Genomic DNA, 21500 nt, shown 5'->3' with positions numbered 1-21500 from the left:
AATCATTAAAAGCTATTGTTAAAATATAAAAGATATTATATGAATACGAACTGGATAGTATTGTGCTTATCGCTGTATATCTCATGTTCCACAAGAAACCTATCTTATTTTCTAAAGCCGCAGCACCTTAACTACCTGTAACAAAGATAATGACTAACAATTCTGCTTTCCATGAAGGTTTAAAAAAAAATTAATTGGTTCCTTTATTGTGTTGAATCAGTGAAACCAAACACATCTTTATTGTGGCCTAATTTTCATATCTGTGTATTTATAGGAATAATTATAACCCTTTCCTGTTCGCCAGTTTATCCCATTTGCATAAGAAGTATGAGCACCTTTTAGATAAAGACCATTAAGGTTTGAATAATGACAATTTTCATACCACCAAGCTCCACTGCTTTTTTCAGCACAATTTCTAGGATTGTCTCTGTCATTTGTGCTAAATGGATAATTATTGTGCAAAGTAAGCGAATCACCTGTAAAAATCAAAAAGGAATTCAATAATTCATGCAAAATTTGCACATGGCATCAGGATAAATAACAATAATGTTTTTAAAGTAACATCACAATAACAAGCACTTCTGCTGCAGATATACTCCACCTCAGTCTCAGAATACGATTTGTGTGTGTGATGTCCAATTAATGAGCCTAAGCTATACTGCTGACTGCACCTCATTGTGGGTCCCACTGAGATCAGGGACAAGAAAACTTTGCTCGTGCGCTCTTGGATACATGTGTGGAGCATTAGCGCAGTGAAAGCAGCATCATATGGTTAATCAATCCTCGGTAATTGGTAATGGAAGTAACTCCAAACTGGACAAATCAAAGGGGAAATACAGCAATAGATCTGTGATATTATTATATCTCTATTATGTTTAATAGCACCTAGTTATCATCAATAAGTCACTGCAATCTAAAGATCACAATAAGGATCAGTGCTAATGTTGGCACTTGCTCTTTATTGGTGCCTTACAGGAATGTAAACCACAGATAAGAGAAAAATTTAACAGAATTAACCAATGGGATACCACATATATCTAAGTTGTACTCCTGACTTGGGCGTGTTGGGGCAATAGCTCAAGTTGCTTCTTTTTCGAATAGTTTTGCATCTCCCCCAATGCAGAAATGTTCAGACAGATAACACACACATACACTGCAAAACTAAAATTCCACATTCTAACTTTGCCTTTGCAGAGCTGAATTCTGCAGCTAACTGAAAATTCAGCTTTAGATTCTCTCTGACATAGTGGACCTTGGTCATATGTTTGTACAATGCAGGCCAGTAGAAAAGGCCCCACACCTTGCAATGCATGACAATGATTAACAGCTGGTACTTGGATTTAAATTATATGTTGGATATTTCCACAGATTTACAATTGTGATATACGGACACACTAAGGGCTACACACTTCACATTGGAAGAAAAAGATTTCGTACCTATATCACCGTCTGAGTATTCCCCCAAAATAAGTCTGTATTTCTCAGCTTCATCGAGGATCTTAAAAGATTTATAGTCAGCAAATCCTTTTTTGTCTTCAAAATCCTTCACATCTATACGTAACTGATAAGACCCTGGAGAAATAAAAGTGGATAAATGTTTAATTAGGAAAAATGTAATATGCATTCAGCGTAAGTTGAACATTTGTTTCAAATGACCTGTCTTTGTCAGCGCATGAATGTTGTCATTTCCCAGCCAGAATTCTGAGAGTTGGTTCCCAAATCCTTTCTTGTAGGAATTCCAGCCTCGATAAAAATCAACAGAACCATCCATGCGCCTCTGGAATACCTAAAGAAATGGAAACAGGTGATACAGTTTAATCGAGCCACAGCACGATGGGCACCTACAGTACAGAAAACGCCATTTGCTTTGTTATGTTTGTCAGTTCTTTGCTGGAGCAATCAAGATCTAATTCCACAGCACTGATCAATCCCCATAGTTCAGTAACAGCCTCTGCTTCAATTAATCATCCTTTTCCCTTAAACCATGCAATAGTCACAGCCTCAGTTATTCCTCCTGACAAAACATGTCCTATTGTCTATGTAAAGAAATTTCTCCCACTCTGTGAGGTGTTACATTTTGGTAGAAAGAACGAGGAGAAGACATATAAACTAAATAGTGCAATCCTAAAGGGGGTGCACGAACAGAGAGACCTGGGGCTATGTGTACATAAAGCGTTGAAGGTGTCAGGGCAGATTGAGAAAGCAGCTAAAAAAGCTTATGGGATCCTGGGCTTCATAAATAGAGGTACAGAGTACAAAAGTGTGGAAATTATGATGAACCTGTATAAACACTGGTCCGGCCCCAACTGGAATACTGTGTTCAATTGTGTCCAGTTCTGGCACCACACTTTAGGAATGGTGTGAAAGCCTCAGAGAAGGTGCAGAGGATGATTCCAGGAATGAGCGAGTTCAGTTACGAGGATAAACAGGAGAAGCTGCAGTTGTTCTCTTTGGAGCAGAGAAGATTGACAAAAGACTTGATGGAGGTGTTGAAAATGATGAGGGGTCCGGACAGGGTAGACAGAGAGAAACTGTTCCCATTGGCAGAAGGGTCGAGAACCAGAGGACACAGATTTAAGGTGATTGGCAAAAGAACCAAAGATGATGCAAGAAAAAACTTCTTTACACAGCGAATGTTTAAGATGTGGAATGCACTGCCTGAAAGGGTGGTGAAGGCAGACTCAATTTATATTTTAAAAGGGAGTTGACTAAGTATCTGAAGGAAACAAATTTGCAGGGCTACAGGAAAGGGCAGGTGAGTGGGACTAGTTTAGAGTCGGCACGGGATCGACAGGTCGAATGGCCCCCTTCTGTGCTGTAACCATTCTATGATTCTAGTGACAATATTAAATTGCTGAAACCTTATTTCTGACACATCATCCAGAGGCAATCAAAGCCCTTGTTCCAATGTCCTGGCATACCCTGAAGTAGTGCTTGGGATTTAACTTAACAATGCTGTTTAACATCTTATTGCTAGGGTCTACTCTTGTTCATCTCCCTTCAAAGCTAAAGAACGCCAGTTTCTCATAACTCAATCCTCAACTACCTCATCGCTCCAGCTCAGCACTAGATCCATGGTTTGAATGTTTCACTCACATGTTGGGAACTAAAATTGCCCACAGTACTCAAGTTGTCGTCTGTTCTGGGCAAAACATGATTTTAGCAAGACACCTTCTGGTTTATACTCAGCTGATCTAGCAGCAGTCTGTTTAACTTTGCAGTGATTTGACATGTTAACTGCTGAATCTACTGTCACCCAGATCCTTGACCACTTCCCCTTTAGTTATTTCTACACTGTCTATAGTATACCTGTGACACTTACTTTTCCTTCCATTATGTCATACCTTTTGAAATCTAATTTTGGCTTATGTTGTAATGTTTAACCAATTTGGAAAGTTGCTGAGGTTTAAATTGGATAACTCCCAGAAACAGGCACGGGTATCGTGATGCCCGGTTAACCCGCACCTGTTGAGTGTAATGCAGGCTGCATGCCAACTTTGTGCTGCCTACTCATTACAACGATTGCTACATGCAGCCAGCGGTACCCACGCTGTTCATTAGCTGCACACATCAGCACAAGACCCGATATCGTTACTAACTTGTACTATTTAAAGCTAGCCTGCACCTCTTAGAGGGGCAGTGCATTGTGGCTGGAGCCTGTTCTGCCATTGAACGAAATAACAGCTGATCTACGATCTAACTCCATATACCCGTCTTTGGCCCATATCCCATCATACCTTTGGTCAACAAAAAGCTATCAATCTCCAATTTAAAATTAACAATTTATCTAGCATCATTTGCCGATTGAGGAGAGAGTTCCAAACTGCTACCACACTTTATGTGTTGAAGTGTTTCATAATTTCATTCCTGAAAGGTCTGGCTCAAACTTTTAGACTATGACCCCTAGTCCGAAAATCCCCAACTAGCAGAAATAGTTTCTCTCTATATATTCTATCTGTTCCCCTTAATATCCCGAAAACTTCGATCAGATCACCCCTTAACCTTCTAAATTCTCGGGAATACAACCCTAATTTGTATAATCTTTCCTCGTAACTTAACCCTTGGAGTCCAGATATCAATCTCGTAAAACTATGCTGCACTCCCTCCAAGGCCAATATATCCTTCCTAAGGTATGATGCCCAGAACTGCTCACAGTACTCCAGGTGTGGTCTAACCAGGGTTTGCACAGCTGCTGCATAACTTCTACTCACTTTGTATTCTAGTCCTCTAGATATAAAAAACAGCTTTCCATTAGCCTTTCTGATTATTTTCTGTACCTGTTCATGACATTTTAATGATCTGTGTACCTGAACCCCCAAGCCTCTTTGGATATCCGCTGTTTTTAGCTCTTCACCATTTAGAAAGTATCCCATTCCGTCCTTTTTAGGTCCATTTGCTTACATTTAAATTTATTTGCCAGTTTGCCCATTCACTTAATCCCTTTGTAATTGTATGCTTTCATCTACACTGCCTACAACGCTGTGTCATCGGCAAATTTGGATATATGATTTTCTATGCCATCATCTAAGTCATTAATAAATATTGTGAATAGTTGAAGCCCCAAAACAGATCCCTGCAGGACCCCACTAGACACATCCTTCCAATTTCATTACCTATCCATTATCCCTATTCTCTGTCTCCAGCCGCTCAGCCAATTTCCAAATCAGGTCAATAATTTGCCCTCAATTCCATTGGCTTCTACATTAGTTAACAGTCTCTTATGTGGGACTTTATCAAATGCATTCTGGAAGTCCGTATAAATAACATCCATAGACGTTTACCTGCCCACTACTTTAGTCACCTCTTCAAAAAACTCAGTTTGTCAGACATGACCTGCCTTTCACAAATCCATGTTGGCTCTCTCTAATCAACTGAAAATTTTTGAGATATTCAGTCACTCTATCCTTGCTTATAGGCTCTAGCAATTTCCAGACAACAGATGTTAGGCTAACTGATCAATAATTCCCTCGTTTCCCTCTCTCACCATTCTTAAAAAGTAGAGTGACATGCGCAATATTCCAATCTAAAGGGGCGGTTCCTGTATCTAGAAAACTTCGGAAGATTATAGTTAGACCACCTGCAATGTGCTCACCTACTTCCTTTAAAACTCTGGGATGGAAACCATCTGGCCCAGGCGGTTTCTGCCATTATTTTCTTCATTACTGTTCATTTACTTATGTTAATTTTATTGAGTACCTGTCCCCGATTCAATATTAGTTTCTTTGGGATTTCCGGCATGCTATCTTCTTCTTCAACTGTAAACTTTTGAAACTTGAAGCAACTATGGAAAGCACGCAAATGTGCAGAATTGTCGCAACAGCCAGAAGAAACAAACCAGCAACTAACCTGTACGTAGTTGATGATCCCATTATATAGCGCTAGTGGGGGGTCCTTCATGCTGTTCAATACCATGTTCAGCTGTGCAAGGGGGTGTAGGCTGGAGTATGGAGCTCCAAAATGGCAGTGCTGGCTGTGATATCTTCACAGAGCACAGCACACACTACTTCCTAACATGCAGGCTGCTCTCTCGGAACTCTCCGGAAGGCTGCCTGTTGTTTAATGATTAACAATGCAGCTGCAGTACACAATATGTTCACATCCACAGCGTGGAACTACAAGCATTACAAGCTTACAGACATTACACTTCTTCCTCCTGAATGAAAAAGCCATCAAAACAAACATCATAAATAACTTTCATTTTTTTACATATTTACAAATTTAACTTTACCACTTTTTTTCTGTTTCGAAGAGGATACCTTCGCTCTCGAACAGAACCTTCCAAACATGGTCTTGAATCTAAACTCATTCGAGGCTCATCCTGAGGAACATTTTCCTCCACGGAATTTCCTTGATTTTCATTTGAACTCACTCTAATTTCAGGTTTTTTGTTTTCCTGACTCGGACTCAGACTTTCATTCTGATTCTCTCCTGGATTTGTTTCCAGTACATTGGATTTAGGATTTGCTGCTGGTATATCAAAACTATCTGATGAGTCAGAAATAATTGAATCATTCCTACCTTCAACTCCTTCCATGTCTGTAGGTAAAATATGATCAATATGGACAAACCTAACCTGTCCATTATCAAACATCCTTACCAAATATGTGCGAGGACCACATATCTTCACCACTCTTCCAGGTAACCACTTTAACCATTTATGGTGATGGTTCTTCACTCTCACCTTCTGGTTTAATTTCACTCTTCTCTCTTTTACTCTCCCTTTATCGTGATTCTCTTTTTGTCTTAATTGTGTCTCTTCTACAGACGGTGCCAAATTTGGCTTTAACAATGAGAATCTGGTTCGTGGCTGTCGTTTGAGAAACAACTCTGCTGGTGTTCTACCAGTCGTTGTATGAGGAGTATTTCGATATGTAATCAAAAAATTTGTGATCCAATGACAACTGTCGTGTTCTTGGATTTGGATCTAACATTTGTTTTATGAGGGCACGTTTGACAATTTGTACAGTGCGCTCTGCTGCACCATTCGAAGCAGGGTGATATGGTAGAACCTTGGTATGTTTCACACCATTTTTGCTCGTGAATTGTGCAAATTCTTCTGAACGAAATTGTGGTCCATTATCCAAAACAATTTCTTCAGGGAGGCCAAATGCAGAAAATAATTTTCGTAAAATGTCCAATGTTTTACTTGTTGTTATTTTCCACATTGGAAACACCTCAACCCACTTTGAATGGCTATCAATTACAATGAACAATTGTTGTCCAGCTAACTCAGCAAAATCAATATGTAGCCTTTGCCACAACCTGGGAGACCATTTCCATGGCTATAATGGTACTGGTGGTGATTGCTTACTTACCGATTGACATGTCGTACACTGACTCACGATGTACTCTATATCTTTATCAAGACCTGGCCACCATAAATAACTGCGTGCAAAACTCTTGGTCAAGCACATTCCCAGGTGCTGGTCATGGAGGTCTCCTAATAATTTGGACCTGAATTTATTTGATATAACCACTCTTGCACCCGACATAATACAATCTTTATCGACTGATAATTCATTCCTACGAATGAAGAATGGATGTGTATCTTTGTCTGTTACCTAGTTTGGCCATCCATTTGCAATATACTCATACATCTTTGACATCACTGGGTCACGTTTGGTTGCTCTACCAATCTTTTCAGCTGTGACTGGCAGTTCATCAATGTATGAAAAATAAAATACTTCTTCCCTATCGGGTGTACCCTGTGATGGGGAAGGCAATCTAGACATTGCATCAGCATTACTGTGATCAGCTGATCGTCTGTATTCAATATCATATGTATATGCTGACAAAATCAAAGCCCATCTCTGCATTCGGGCTGCAGCTAATATTGGAACTGGGGACTTTGGATGGAGGATTGCTGTTAGGGACTTATGGTCCGTAACAATGACAAACTTACGACCATACAAGTATTTGTGAAACTTCTTGACCCCAAAAATTAATGCCAAAGCTTCCCTTTCAATTTGCGCATAATTTCTCTCACTGGCACTGAATGCGTGAAGCAAAAGCAATTGGTCTCTCCTCCCCACTACTTAATACATGAGAGATTACTGCCCCAACTCCATACGGAGAGGCATCACATGCTAACTTAATCTCCTTAGATATGTCATAGTGAACTAACATGGTGCTATCTACCAATTTTTTTTTTACACTCTTTGAATGCTGTATCGCATTCTTTTGACCACCTCCAATGGGCCTGTTTTTTCAAAAGTTCATTCAGTGGATGTAATACTGTAGCCAAATTTGGTAGGAACTTCCCATAATAGTTCAAAAGATCCAAGAATGAACGCAGTTCAGTGACATTCCTGGGAGTGGGTGCATTTCTAATTGCATCCAATTTTTCCATGGTTGGATGTAACCCATCTTTGTCTACTCTGTACCCTAAGTACTCCACTGAGTTTTTAAATAACTCACACTTATGAGCAGACACTCGTACTCTGTGCTTCTCTAGCTGTTTGAGGACTTCATTCAATATTTTATTATGAATTTGCCTATTTGGTGCTGAAATTAGTATGTCATCCAAATAACATACTACCCCTTCAATACCTTGCAAAATCTGGTTCATCACCCCTTGGAATATGGCAGGGGCGGAAGACACTCCATATGGTAGCCTATTAAACTGATATAGGCCTACATGAGTATTTATAGTCAAACATGATTTGGACTCCTCATCTAGTTCAAGCTGTAAGTAGGCATTCGTAAGATCCAGTTTTGAGAAGATCTGACCACCTGTCAGTGTTGTGAACAAATCTTCTATATTCGGCAATGTATTGGGGACATTACCCTCTAGAACCTGGTTTACGGTTACCTTATAATCATCACACAATCTTACCTTACCATCAGACTTATGTACAACAACAATGGGCGTAGCCCAATTACATCGATCTATCTTACAAATAATGTTCTCAGTCTCTAGTCTTTTGAGTTCTTGCTCAACTTTCTCCTTGAGTGCATATGGTACAGAAAGTGACTTGTAGTAAACCGATCTAGTGTCCTTCTGTACCCTGACACTCGCCTTGAAGCCTTGGATCGAACTGCCCGTTTCGCAGAACACCTTCGGATACTGCTTGATAACCTCATCCGTTGATAAAAATCTCGCTTCCACAGAGAAAATCTTACTCCAATCCAGCTTCAGTGAGCTCAACCAATTTCTTCCTAGTAAAGCAGTCTTGTCTCCTTTCACTACTATTAGAGGCAAGTTCTGAAATTGATCTTTATATTTCACCGGTACGGTGATACGGCCTACCACAGGAATTTTCTCTTCCAAGTAGCCTCGTAGCTCTATCTTGGATTTCTCCAGTTGGAAATCACGCAATTTGTCACGGTACAGTGACTCCGGTATTACACTCCCAGATGCACCCGTGTCAATTTCCATTGGTATCTTGAAACCCGCAACATCTATGTGGATTTTGATGCTTTCCGAATCGCTGCCCGTTAACCTCATGCTCCTGATGACGTGTAACTCTAACATCTCCTCGTCCTGTTGTTGTTCTTCCAAGCTATGTAGTTTCTTTGGATTACTACTCATACCTTTGAATGCTGGACTCATAGCTTTAAAAGCTGGTTTACCCTTCAGTCGGCATGCCTTCACAAGATGCCCAGTCTTTCTGCAGAAGAAACACTCTGCCTTCACATATGGACAACTTTGAGCAATGTGTTGTCCCAGGCACCTATAGCACGACTTCGACGCTCTAGTAGAATTTCCAGTTTCTGAGACTTTCGGCCATGCCCGTCTTTTACTTTGAACCCGCAGGTTATTTACCTCAGTTGACTGACGACCGTAATCATTGTTTAATTCTCGGGAATATTGTTCGGCCATGCTCATCGACCTCGCTGTCTGCTGAGTCCATGATTAGCCATGTTCTTATTAAATGGTGGAGCAGCCGCAAGAGGCCAATTGGCCTACTCCTGCTCCTACTTCTTATTTTCTTATGTTAGCCAACATTGTTAAAGGTTCTCTCTCCTCGGGTACTGTTCCCTTCTCCTTCATATTTGCTGTCATTACCCCTCTCCTCAAAAAAACAACCCTTGACCGCACTTTGCTTGCTAGCAATCGCCCCGTCTCCAACCTCCCTTTCCTGTCCAAAGTACTTGAACGTGTTTTTGCTTCCTAAATCCGTGAGCATCTTTCCATGAATTCAATGATTGAATCTCTTCAATCTGTTTTTTGCCCCTATCACAGCACCAAAATGGCTCTCATCAAAGTCACAAATGACATCATTTGTGAGTGTGACAAAGGAAAACTATCCCTTCTCGTCTTTCTGGACCTGTCTGCAGCCTTTGGCACAGTTGACCACTCCATCCTCCTCTAACTCCACTCCACCAACATCCAGCTACGTGGGAATGCACTCGCCTGTTTCCATTCTTATCTTTCTAATCGTAGCCAGAAAATCTCCTGGCTTCTTTTTCCACTTCTGCATCGTTACCTCTGATCTCACAAGGATCTGTCCTTGGCTCCCTCCTATTTCTCATCTATATGTTGCCCTTTAGCGATATCATCTGAAAACATGGAGGTAGTTTCCACATGTATGCTGACGACACCCAGCTCTACCTATCCACCACTTCTCTTGAACCATGCTTTGTATCTAAATTTTCAGATTGTTTGTCCGACATCCAATACTGGATGAGCAGAAATGTTCTTCAATTAAATATTGGGAAGACTGAAGCCATTACCTTTGGTCCCCGCTACAAACTGCGTTTCCTAATCATTGACTTCGTCTCTCTCCCTAGCATCAATTTGAGGGTGAATAAGACTGCTTGCAACCTAGGTGTCAAATTCGACCCCAAAATGAATTTCCAGCCACATATCCGCAGCATAACTAAAACCGCCTTTTTCCACCTCCGTAACATTGCCTGTCTCTGCTTCGGCCTCAGCTCTTCTGCTGCTGAAACCCTCATTCATGCCTTTTTTACCTCTAGATTTGACTACTCTAACTCACTCCTGGCTGGCCTCCCACATTCTACACTACGTAAATTTGAGGTCATCCAAAACTCAGTGCCCTGTGTCCTAACTCGCACCAAGTCACAATCAGCCATCACCCCTGTGCTTTCTAACCTACATTGGCTCCTGGTTAAACCACACTTTGATTTCAAAATTCCCATCCTTGTTTACAAATCCCTCCATGGCCTTGACCTTCCCTATCTCTGTAATCTTCTTCAGCCTCACAGCCCACAAGATATCTGTGCTCCTCAAATTCTGCCCTCTTGAACATCTCTCATTATGATGCTCAGCCATCCGTGGCCGTACCTTCAACTGTTTGGGCCCTAAGCTCTGGAACTCCCCGCGCCCCCCACCTCTAAACCTCTCTGCCTCACTATCTCCCTTTCCTCTTTAAAACGCTCCTTAAAACCTACCTCTTTAACCAAGCTTTTGGTCATCTGCCTTAATTTCTTCTTTTGTGGCTCGGTGTCAAATTTATCTGTTTGGTCTTGTAACACTGCTGTGAAGCGCCTTGGGACATTTTACTATGTTAAAGGTGCTATATAAATAAAAGTTATTATTATTAATAATATTATTAAATAACACCAGGGAATCCAAAGAAGCTGAAACGATTCACTCACCAGCCATCCTCCACCATCTGTGTCCATATCACAGAACACTGTTATTGACATACAGTTTTCCAGGTATATGGTGTACCAGCCACTCAGTATTATTCCCCTGTCTTGTAACTGCTTACAGTTGCTGGCACCTAATGAAAAGGAAAGGTGTGTGAAACCGAGAGATATTCAGTCTACCTCCAGCTTATATACATTTTGTTTATGTCCTATAGCCAACTTCAGTCCAATTTACAATATATTTTTTTGATTAGCCACATGCAGAAACCCACCATACTTAAGAGTCTTCAATTCTAATTGTTGAGCAATTCACATAAGTAGTGTTGCCTTTGCTGACCCATCACCCCTGTGCTCGTTGACCTACATTGGCTTCTGGTTAAGCAAAACCTCGATTTCAAAATGATCATCGTTATCTTCAAATCCCTCCGTGGCCTCGCCCCTCTCTATCTCTGTAATCTCTTCCATCCCCACGATCCTCCGAGATATCTGCGCTCCTCTAATTTTACCCTCTTGAGTATCCCTGATTGTAATCGCTCCACCATTGGTGGGCATGCCTTCTGTTGCCTAGGCCCCAAGCTCTGGAATTCCCTGCATAAACCTCTCTGCCTCTCAGCCTCTCTTTCTTCCTTCAAAATGCTCCTTAAAACATAACTCCGTCACCCGCACTAATTTTTACCTATGTAGATCGGTGTCAAATTTTCTATCTTCTAATACTCCTGTGACGTGCCATGTGACGTTTCGCTATGTTAAAGTCACTATGTAAATGAAAGCTGTTGTTGTTGTTGTTATGGAGTGCACCCTCTGTCCCTGTACATCACCCACCCAAGTCCAGAGCATTTCGGTGCAGCTTGGCAATGATAATGTTTAGTGACTTCAGTGCGTGTGGAGGTACTGTGGGAATATAGCCAGCTAAAACCCTGCAGCTTACCAACAGAACGCATCTGTAAACGTCCCACTGCTTGTCCAGTCAGGACCATCCTATTAAAGCATCGGCATCCACTTTTTTTTGGAGCTGAGTGGGAAGAGTCCCAGTGGTTTTTCTGCCCCTTCAGTTGCCATCAACCATTAACAGTAGCCTGTAGTACACCGGGCCTGCATGGCTCCGATATTGGATCAGTGGGTATACTGACTTGGTTCCAGTCTCTCATTAACAGGCATGTTTTCTTGTAGCCAACTCAACCTCAAAAAGGCGTCATTTACCTCAACCTGAGTATGTTGGTCGTTCGGTAAACATGCACTATATGACCATGGAAGGATGAACACTACCAAACCAATGACACTAGTTTTTGACCAACCCTATATTAACTAGGCGTCATATAATCTTCAAATTGGGATTTCCATGGTATAATTACCTTGGCACTTTTTTTAAGGATGTAACGAACAGCGTGGATAAAGGGGAACCAGTGAATGTGGTGTTTTTGGACTGCCAGAAGGCATTTGACAAGATGCCACATAAAAGGTTACTGCACAAGATAAAATTCACGGGGTTGGGGGTAATATAACGGAGTCGGGATAAATGGTTCATTCTCTGGTTGGCAACCAGTAACTAGTGGGGTGTCACAGGGATCAGTGCTGGGACCTCAACTAGTTACAATCTATATTAACGACTTGGAAGAAAGGACTGAGTGTAACGTAGCCAAGTTTGCTGATGATACAAAGATGGGAGGAAAAGCAATGAGTGAGGAGGACACAAACAATCTGTGAAAGAACATAGGCAGGCTAAGTGAGTGGGCAAAAATTTGGCAGATGGACTATAATGTTGGAAAGTGTGAGGTCATGCACTTTGGCAGAAAAAAAAATCAAAGAGCAAGTTATTATTTAAATGCAGAAAGTTTGCAAAGTGCCGCAGTACAGCGGGACCTGGGGGTACTAGTGCATGAAACACAAAAGGATAGCATGCAGGTACAGCAAGTGTTCAGGAAGACCAATGGTATCTTGGCCTTTATTGCAAAGGAGATGGAGTATAAAAGCAGAGAAGTCTTGCTACAGCTATACAAGGTATTGGTGAGGCCACACCTGGAATATTGCGTGCAGTTTTGGTTTCCATATTTACGAAAGGATATACTTGCTTTGGAGGCAGTTCAGAGAAGGTTCACTAGGTTGAGTCCGGGGATGAGTGGGTTGACTTATGAGGAAAGGTTGAGTAGGTTGGGCCTCTACTCAGTGGAATTCAGAAGAATGAGAGGTAATCTTATCAAGACTTATAAGATTATGAGGGGGTTTGACCTGGTGGATGCAGAGAGAATATTTCCACTGATGAGGGAGACTAGAACTAGGAGGCGCGATCTTAGACTAAGGGGCCGACCATTTAAAACAGAGATGAGGAGAAATTTCTTCTCTCAGAGAGTTGTGAATCTGTGGAATTCACTGCCTCGGAGAACTGTGGAAGCTGGGACATTGAATACATTTAAGATAGAAATAGACGGTTTCTTAATCGATAAGGGGATAAAGGGTTATGGGGAGCGGGAGGGGAAGTGGAGCTGAGTCCATGATCAGATCAGCCATGATCTTATTGAATGGCGGAGCAGGCTCGAGAGGCCGTATGGCCTACTCCTGTTCCTATTTCTTATGTTCTTATGTTCTAAGATCTTAGTTTAGAACATATACAGGATATCTCCTTCCTACCTTGTTACTGAGTTTACAACCCAGTAATCTTTGCTAAATCAAGATAAAGGTTCAAGGTAACAAATCAGATTAACAGCAAAATCTGGCTGTACATTTAATAAACAATGTCATAAAGAATGCAGCTTAGACTTTTTGATATAAATTGCTCTGAAACTTACCAGTATGACATTTGTAAGAAGGATTCAGAGTGGTGCTTTCCCCTGTGTGAACAGCAGCAGCTTGTCAATACCTCTCAGTGCTGTATAACACAACACATCATCCAACACAGGCACACTTTTATATTATCTGGTTTACACAAAAGTTGAATCATTTTATACCTTTAAAATTGGTTCACTGCATCTGAATATTTTAATAATAAGTAATATTTGATGCTAAATTGGATTTATGACTTATTCCACATATCACTAATGATAGTAATTCATTTCAGAATTGCTCAGGATATGAGAGTCAGGGCCAGCCTTACGGGGTGGGTGATGTGAGCGACCCCTCAGGATACTGTGGGTCAGGGGGACGAAAGATGACATGGCAGGAAACTGAAACAATGATTAATAAAAAAACCTTCATTCAGTGATTATTTTTTTACATGGATCATAAGTTGCAGTTCGAGCAGCAGGTTGCTCCACAATCAGATTGAGCAGTGTAATATAGTTCCACCTAGTGGACTTCTGTGGTAATGCAGCCATTGCTGTTTTCACAGTAAAGACATCAGATGACCTGACACGGTTCACCTGACAAGTTCCTGGAGTTAACAGCCATCTTTGTGTTTTGTGAAGTTGTAAGAAATATATTACATTGGCGATGAAGGATGGGATAATCAGATTCCCTCTCTAAAATTTTTGTTGGTGGGTGTTTCTAGCCAAACAACCGAGATACTAGAGAGGTCCTTTGTTTACAGAACAGCTATGAATCCACGGTAAATTACAAGCATACTTCGCTGAACTGCCAGAGTCCAGATGGCCATGCCTATGAGAATAATAGGGTGCTTGGGTGAATTCCATTGCAACAGAGACTTTTGGAGCTTATGTGGAGCGGCTTGAAATGTTTTTCACTGCGAATAGTATCATCAGAGTCCCCGATGATGAAAACCATAACCGGGTGGTGTTGGAAAGAAAATGCCCTATTTTCCTGACTGAAGCAGGCCCCGAGATGTATGAAACCCTGAAAAATATACTTGCTCCTGTCAAGCCAAAGGATACATCACTTATGGAGATTAGAACAGCACTACAGTCCTGAGTCCCTGGAAATTGCTAAAAGTTATCATTTTGGGACACGAGATCAGTTCACCGATGAAAGTATCAGCGAGTACATTGTAGCATTAAAGAAGCTATCTATTCACTGTCATTTCAGAAACTTTCAGGACCGAGCATTGCGTGACATAGAAACATAGAAAATAGGAGCAGTAGTAAACCATTCGGCCCTTTGAGTCTGCACTGCCATTCAATATGATCATGACTGATCCTCTATCTCAACACCATATTCCCGCTTTTTCTCCGTATCCCTTGATGCCTTTTGTTTCCAGAAATCTATCTATCTCCCTCTTAAATATATTCAGTGACTTGGCCTCCACAGCCTTCTATGGTAGAGAATTCCACAGGTTCACCACCCTCTGAGTGAAAAAATGTCTCCTCATCTCGGTCCTAAATTTCCTATCCTGTATCCTGAGACTGTGTTCCCTTGTTCTAGACTTCCCAGCCAGGGGAAACATCCTCCTTGCATCCAGTCTATCCAACCCAGTCAGAATTTTATATGTTTCAATGAGATCCCCTCTCATTCTTCTAAACTCTAGTGAATACAGGCCTAGTCGACCCAATCTCTCCTCTTCCAACAGTCCTGCCATCCCAGGAATCAGTCTGGTGAACCTTTGCTGCACTCCCTCTATGGCAAGTATATCCTTTCTTACGTAAGGAGACCAAAACTGCTCCATACTCCAGGCGTGGTCTCACCAGGCCCTATCTAACTGTAGTAAGACATCCTTGCTCCTGTACTCAAATCCTCTTGCAATGAAGGCCAACATACCATTTGTCTTCCTAACTGCTTGCTGCACCTGCATGTTTGCTTTCAGTGACTGGTGTACAAGGACACCCAGGTCTCTCTGTACATTGACACTTCCCAAGCCATCACCATTTAAATAATACTTTGTCCTTATGTTTTTCCTACCAGAGTGATAACTTCACATTTATCCACGTTATACTGCATCTGCCATTTGTTTGCCCACTCATTCAACCTATCTAAATCGCCTTGCAGTGTCTTTGCATCCTCCTCACAACTCACAATCCCAACTAGTTTTGTGACCACTTTTTTGTAGGATGAAAAATGAAGCAATCAGGAGGACATTGTTGACAACTCCTAACTTGACTTTTGATTTAACTTGTCAGACAGCTAAGTCAATGGATATGGCTGACCAACATTCCCAAGAATTTCATACCATTTCCAGTCATCAGATAACTGAGGTGAATCACCTGCAGGTTAAAAATAAAAGGGCAGTTGGGCCCCAAGGTCTCAGCAACTGGCAATGATAATAGAGCATTGAAGTCATGCTATCGGTGTCTGGGACAACGCATTGCTCAAAGTTGTCCATAGATGAAGGCAGGAGTGTTTCTTCTGCATGAAAACTGGTATCTTGCAAAGGCATGCCGACTGAAGAGTAAACTAACTTTCAAGGCTATAAGTTGAAATCCCCAGAGACTACATAGCATGGAAGAAAAGCAACAGGATGAAGAGATACACGTATCAGGAGCACAAGGGTATCTAACAGCAATTCAAAAAGTATCATTTTACAAGTAGATGTTACAGGAACCAAGGTACCCATGGAAATCGACACTGGTGCATCCGTGAGCATAGTACCGGAATCACATCATTGGTGGTATTTCTCCAGCGACTTGAGGTGTCTACTGTAGATGGTCCATTTCTCTGAGCCTTACAGGAGGATGGGTATTACTACAGCCCTGTAGACCATGAGCTTGGTGGCAGTTGTGAGGGCTTGGTCTTCAAACACTCTTTTCCTCAGGCGGCCGAAGGCTGCACTGGCGCACAAATCCCCTGGGAGGACAGACGCACCAACGTTAGCGTCCTTGACCAGGCCAACATCCTCAGCATTGAAGCACTGACCACAATTGATCAGCTCCGCTGAGCAGGCCACATTGTCCGCATACACGAGACTCCCAAAGCAAGCGCTCTACTCGGAACTCCTTCATGGCAAACAAGCCAAAGGTAGGCAGAGGAAACGTTACAAGGACACCCTCAAAGCCTCTCTGATAAAGTGCAACATCCCCACTGACACCTGGGAGTTCCTGGCCAAAGACTGCCCTAAGTGGAGAAAGTGCATCTGGGAGGGCGCTGAGCACCTCGAGTCTCATCGCCGAGAGCATGCAGAAATCAAGCGCAGGCAGCGGAAAGAGCATTCGGCAAACCTGCCCCATCCACCCTTTCCCTCAACGACTATCTGTCCACCTGTGACAGGGACTGTGGTTCTCGTATTGGACTGTTCAGCACCTAAGAACTCATTTTAAGAGTGGAAGAAAGTCTTCCTCGATTCCAAGGGACTGCCTATGATGATGAAGGTGATGATGATGACCGGAATCACTATATCTCGACAAATTGCGTGATTTCCCATTGGAGAAATCCAAGATAGAGCTGTGAGGTTACTCAGGAGAGAACATTCCTGTGGTAGGTCATATCACCATATCTGTGAAATACAATGATCAATTTCGGAGCTTGCCTTTCTTAGTAATGGCAGGAGACAAGCCTGCCTTACTGGGAAGAAATTGGTTGGGATTACTGAGATAAGAATGAGCTTTTTCGTGTTGAAACAAGATTCACATCGAAGGATGCTGTCATTAAGAAGTATCCTAACGTGTTCTGTGAAACAGGCAGTCTGATCCAAGACTTCAAAGTGAGTGTCAGGCTGCAGAAGGACGCTAGACCAGTTTACTGCAAGCTACGTCCCATATCATAGACACTCAAGGAGAAAGTTGAGCAAGATCTCAAAAGACTGAGAACATTATCTCTAAGATAGATCTATGTAATTGGGCTACACCTATTGTTGTTGTACCTAAATCAGATGATAAGGTAAGGTTGTGTGGGGATTATAAAGTAACCGTAAACCAAGTTCTAGAGGGTAATCTCCCCAATACATTGCCAAATGTAGAACATTTTTCATGACACTGACAGGTGGTCAGATCTTTTCAAAGTTGGATCTTACACATGCCTACTTACAACTTGAACTAGGTGAGGAGTCCAAGTCATGATTGATTAATTTAATAGGCCACCATTTGGAGTGTCTTCTGCCCCCGCCATATTCCAAGGGGTGATGAACCAGATTTTCCAAGGCATTGAAGGGGTCGTATGTTATTTAGATGACATACTCATTTCAGCACCCATCAGGCAAATCCATAATAACATATTGAATGAAGTGCTGAAACAGCTAGAGAAGCACAGAGTATGAGTGACTGCTCTCAAGTGTGAGTTAATTCAAAACTCAGTGGACTATTTAGGGCACAGAGTAGACAAAGATGGCTTACATCCAACCAAGGGAAACCTGGATGCAATTAGAAATGCACCCAACTCCAAGAATGTCACTGAACTTCGATCATTTTTGAGTCTTTTGAACTATTATGGGAAGTTCCTACCAAATTTGGCTACAGTTTTACATTCACTGAATGAGCTGTTGAAAAAACAAGTCCATTGGAAGTGGTCAGAAGAATGCTACGCAGCATTCAAGGAGTGTTAAAGCCAAGTGGTAGAGAGCACCATGTTAGTTCACTATGCCGTATCTAAAGGGAATCATGATAGAGGTAGAGCAAGGGAGAGAAGTATGAAATTAAATCGGAAGGTGAGAGTGAAGAACCATCACCATAAATGGTTAAAGTGGCTACCAGGAAGAGTCGTGAAGATATGTGGTCCTCGCACATTTTTGGTCAAAATGTATGATCATGGAAAGGTTAGGTTTATTCACATTGATCATATTTTACCTACAGATGTGGAAGGTGTTGAAAGTTGGAATGATTCGATTATTTCTGACTCATTTTATAGTCTTACTACAACTACAGTACCAGTAGCATATCCGACGTCAAATGTACTGGAAACACGTCCAAGAGATAATCAGAATTTAAGTCTCAGTCCGAATCAGGAAGACAAACAGTCTGAAGTTGCAGAGCGTTCAAATGTAAATCAAGGGCATCCCTTGGAGGAAAACTTTCCTCAGGCTCAGCCTAGAATGAGTCTAAGTTCGACACCATGTTTGGAAAGTTCTGTTCGAGAGTGAAGGTATCCTCTTTGAAACAGAAAACAAGTGGTTAAGTTTGATTTGTAAATATAGCAAAAATAGTCCATATCTTTTGTTATGCAGAGCCATGCAAGTTATGTATGATGATTGTTTGTTATAATTACTTCTTCATTAAGGAGGGAGAAGTATAATATAGTTCCACTTAGTGGACTACTGCACCAGCTAGTGGACGCCTGTCGTAATGCAGGCATTGCTGTTTTCACAATAAAGGCATCAGGTGCCTGACAAGTTCCTGGAGTTAACAGCTAACTTGTGTTCCTGTGTGTGTTGTGAGGTCATAAGGAATAAATTACAAGCAGAACATCCTTGGCTCCCCACCCCCAAACCCTTCAATAGGGAGCTCCAAGAGTGGTCCGCCAGTTGGTTTGATTGACAAACGCGGACGGGACAATCGGCGTACCCATCGGGAATGTGGATCAGATGAATATGCAGATGAGCTGCGGGCTTGGTGCGAGCCGGTAGGAGGGAGGAAAGTGCGGCTGCCACATGGAGCGGGCTGGCTGGCTGACCTGACCTGGGGGAGCGCATGGAGGAGTGTGAGAGCAGTGTGCAGGTACCAAGGCTGGTGGTGGGCACCAGTTGTATTCAGACAGGCTTCTAAATAAACCAATCAATAAACAAAAGAACCTCTGTGTTTAATGCACAGACTTTTACTGAACCTTATTCAAAAGCGGAGAGTTTTTAAACATTTAAATATGTCGTAGTTGGGGATTTGGGAGATAATGGTAGATGAAATTTGTCTAGAGAATGCAAACCTATTGGCAGGTTGGCTTTGTTTTTAATGGGTTTAAACATTCAAAAGTGGGGTTCATTTCGCTAATACTACTACGTACTTAAACTCAGAGAAAGATGCCAAAATGCAAGTTTGCGCAGGGTGCCATTTTCCCTAAGGCCAGCCCTGAGGAGAGCGTCTCTGAACTGATTCTAATACTCAGCATTTATTGAAAAAAGGATTTTCTTGAAATATTTACCTCTGTCCCCCTTTGGCCCAGCTTTCCCAGGTATCCCTGGATCACCCTCATCTCCTGTGACAAATGTTAAAACACATGTTGACATTTGTGAAACTGAGACATTCAGAAATCTGAAATGTTGTCTATTCAATGTAATGTCAGATCTGTAGCTACATTTCAAAATATTTTAAGCACTTAACATAGAACTGCCAGGAAGAAAAATGTAATTTTCCCCTCCTTTGTTGAGATGAAAACCAGTTTTACTTGCCTCTCAATTACTCACCCACAGTTATACAGTTTTTGAAAAGCTACACATTTCATTCTTTATTGTACATATTGATATATTTCATTTGGAAACCCACCTGAAGTCTCTTGAAAGCTACACTATAATCTAATATGATCTACTATTGATTGAATTGAGGTCCATTCATTCCAACCTCTGTAGATAACGTACAATCTAATGGTTAATTAGGAATGAGGACTGACTTTAGGAAGTCAGAGCTTGTATTTGTAAAGGGTCTTTTACAAACTCAGGACGTCCCAAAGCACTTTACAGCCAAGCTTTAGAATGAAAAATGTTTGACAAATTTACTTCTTTGAGGATTTAACGAGCAGGGTGGATAAAATGGAACCAGTAGATGTAGTGTATTTGGATTTCCAGAAGGCATTCGATAAAAGGTTACTGCACAAGATAAGAGCTCACGAGGTCATTTTCAGGTTGGCAAACTGTAACTAGTGGGGATTAGTGATGAGGCCTCAATATTTGCATTCTATATTAATGACTTTGATGAAGGGACCGAGTGTAATGCAGCCAAATTTGTAGATTATACAAAGATAGGTGGGAAAGCAAATTGTGAGGAGGACACCAAGAATCGGCAAAGGGATATGGATAGGTTAAGTGAGTGGGAAAAGAATTGGCAGATGGAGTAAATGTGAGTTTATCCATTTTGGTAGAAAGAATAAAAAAGCAAATTATTACTTAAATATAGAGAGACTACAAAATGCCGCAGTACAGAGGGATTTGGGGGTCCTTGTACATGAAACACAAAAAGTTAGCATTCAGTACAGCAAGTAGTTAGGAAGGGAAATTTAATGTTGGTCTTTATTGCAAGGGGGAATAAGTATAAAATTAGGGAAGTCTTGCTACAACTGTACAGGGCATTGGTGAGACCGCACCTGGAGTACCACATACAGTTTTGGTCTCCTTACTTTAGGAGGAATATAATTTCATTTGAGGCCGTTCAGAGAAGGTTCACTAGGTTGATTTCTGAGATGAAGGGTTTGTCTTATGAAGAAAGATTGAGCAGGTTGGGCCTATATTCATTGAAGTTTAGAAGAATGAGAGGTAATCTTATTGTAACATATAAGATTCTACGGGGTTTTGACAGGGTAGATGCAGAGAGGATGTTTCCCCTTATGGGGGAATCTAGAAATAGGGATCGCCCATTTACAATGGACATGAGGAGGATTTTTTTCTCTCCGAGGGTCATGAATCTTTGTAATTCTCTATCCCAGAGAGCTGTGGAGGCTGGGTCTTTGAATATATTTAAGGTGGAGATAGACAGAATTTTGAACTGTAGGGA

The 21500-nt window shown here is 41.6% G+C and overlaps 1 protein-coding gene across 1 annotated transcript in view; it reads right to left on the bottom strand.

Moving 5' to 3' along the window:
• Positions 1–237: 237 nt before the first annotated feature.
• LOC139279587 (ficolin-2-like) overlaps positions 238–21500 on the bottom strand; it is a 122659-nt gene continuing 101396 nt past the window's right edge. Inside the window, exons 4-8 of the mRNA XM_070898708.1 lie at positions 19939–19992; positions 11065–11192; positions 1657–1786; positions 1438–1572; positions 238–476 (exon numbers count right to left, since the gene is read on the bottom strand). Coding sequence (XP_070754809.1) covers positions 238–476; positions 1438–1572; positions 1657–1786; positions 11065–11192; positions 19939–19992 — 686 coding nt within the window. The remainder of the gene's footprint in view (positions 477–1437; positions 1573–1656; positions 1787–11064; positions 11193–19938; positions 19993–21500) is intronic.

Source organism: Pristiophorus japonicus, chromosome 14 (assembly GCF_044704955.1).
Source record: "Pristiophorus japonicus isolate sPriJap1 chromosome 14, sPriJap1.hap1, whole genome shotgun sequence".
NCBI lineage: Eukaryota > Metazoa > Chordata > Chondrichthyes > Pristiophoridae > Pristiophorus > Pristiophorus japonicus.
The sequence above is the reverse complement of the archived record's forward strand: the minus strand, read 5'-3'. Positions and strand labels throughout refer to the sequence as shown.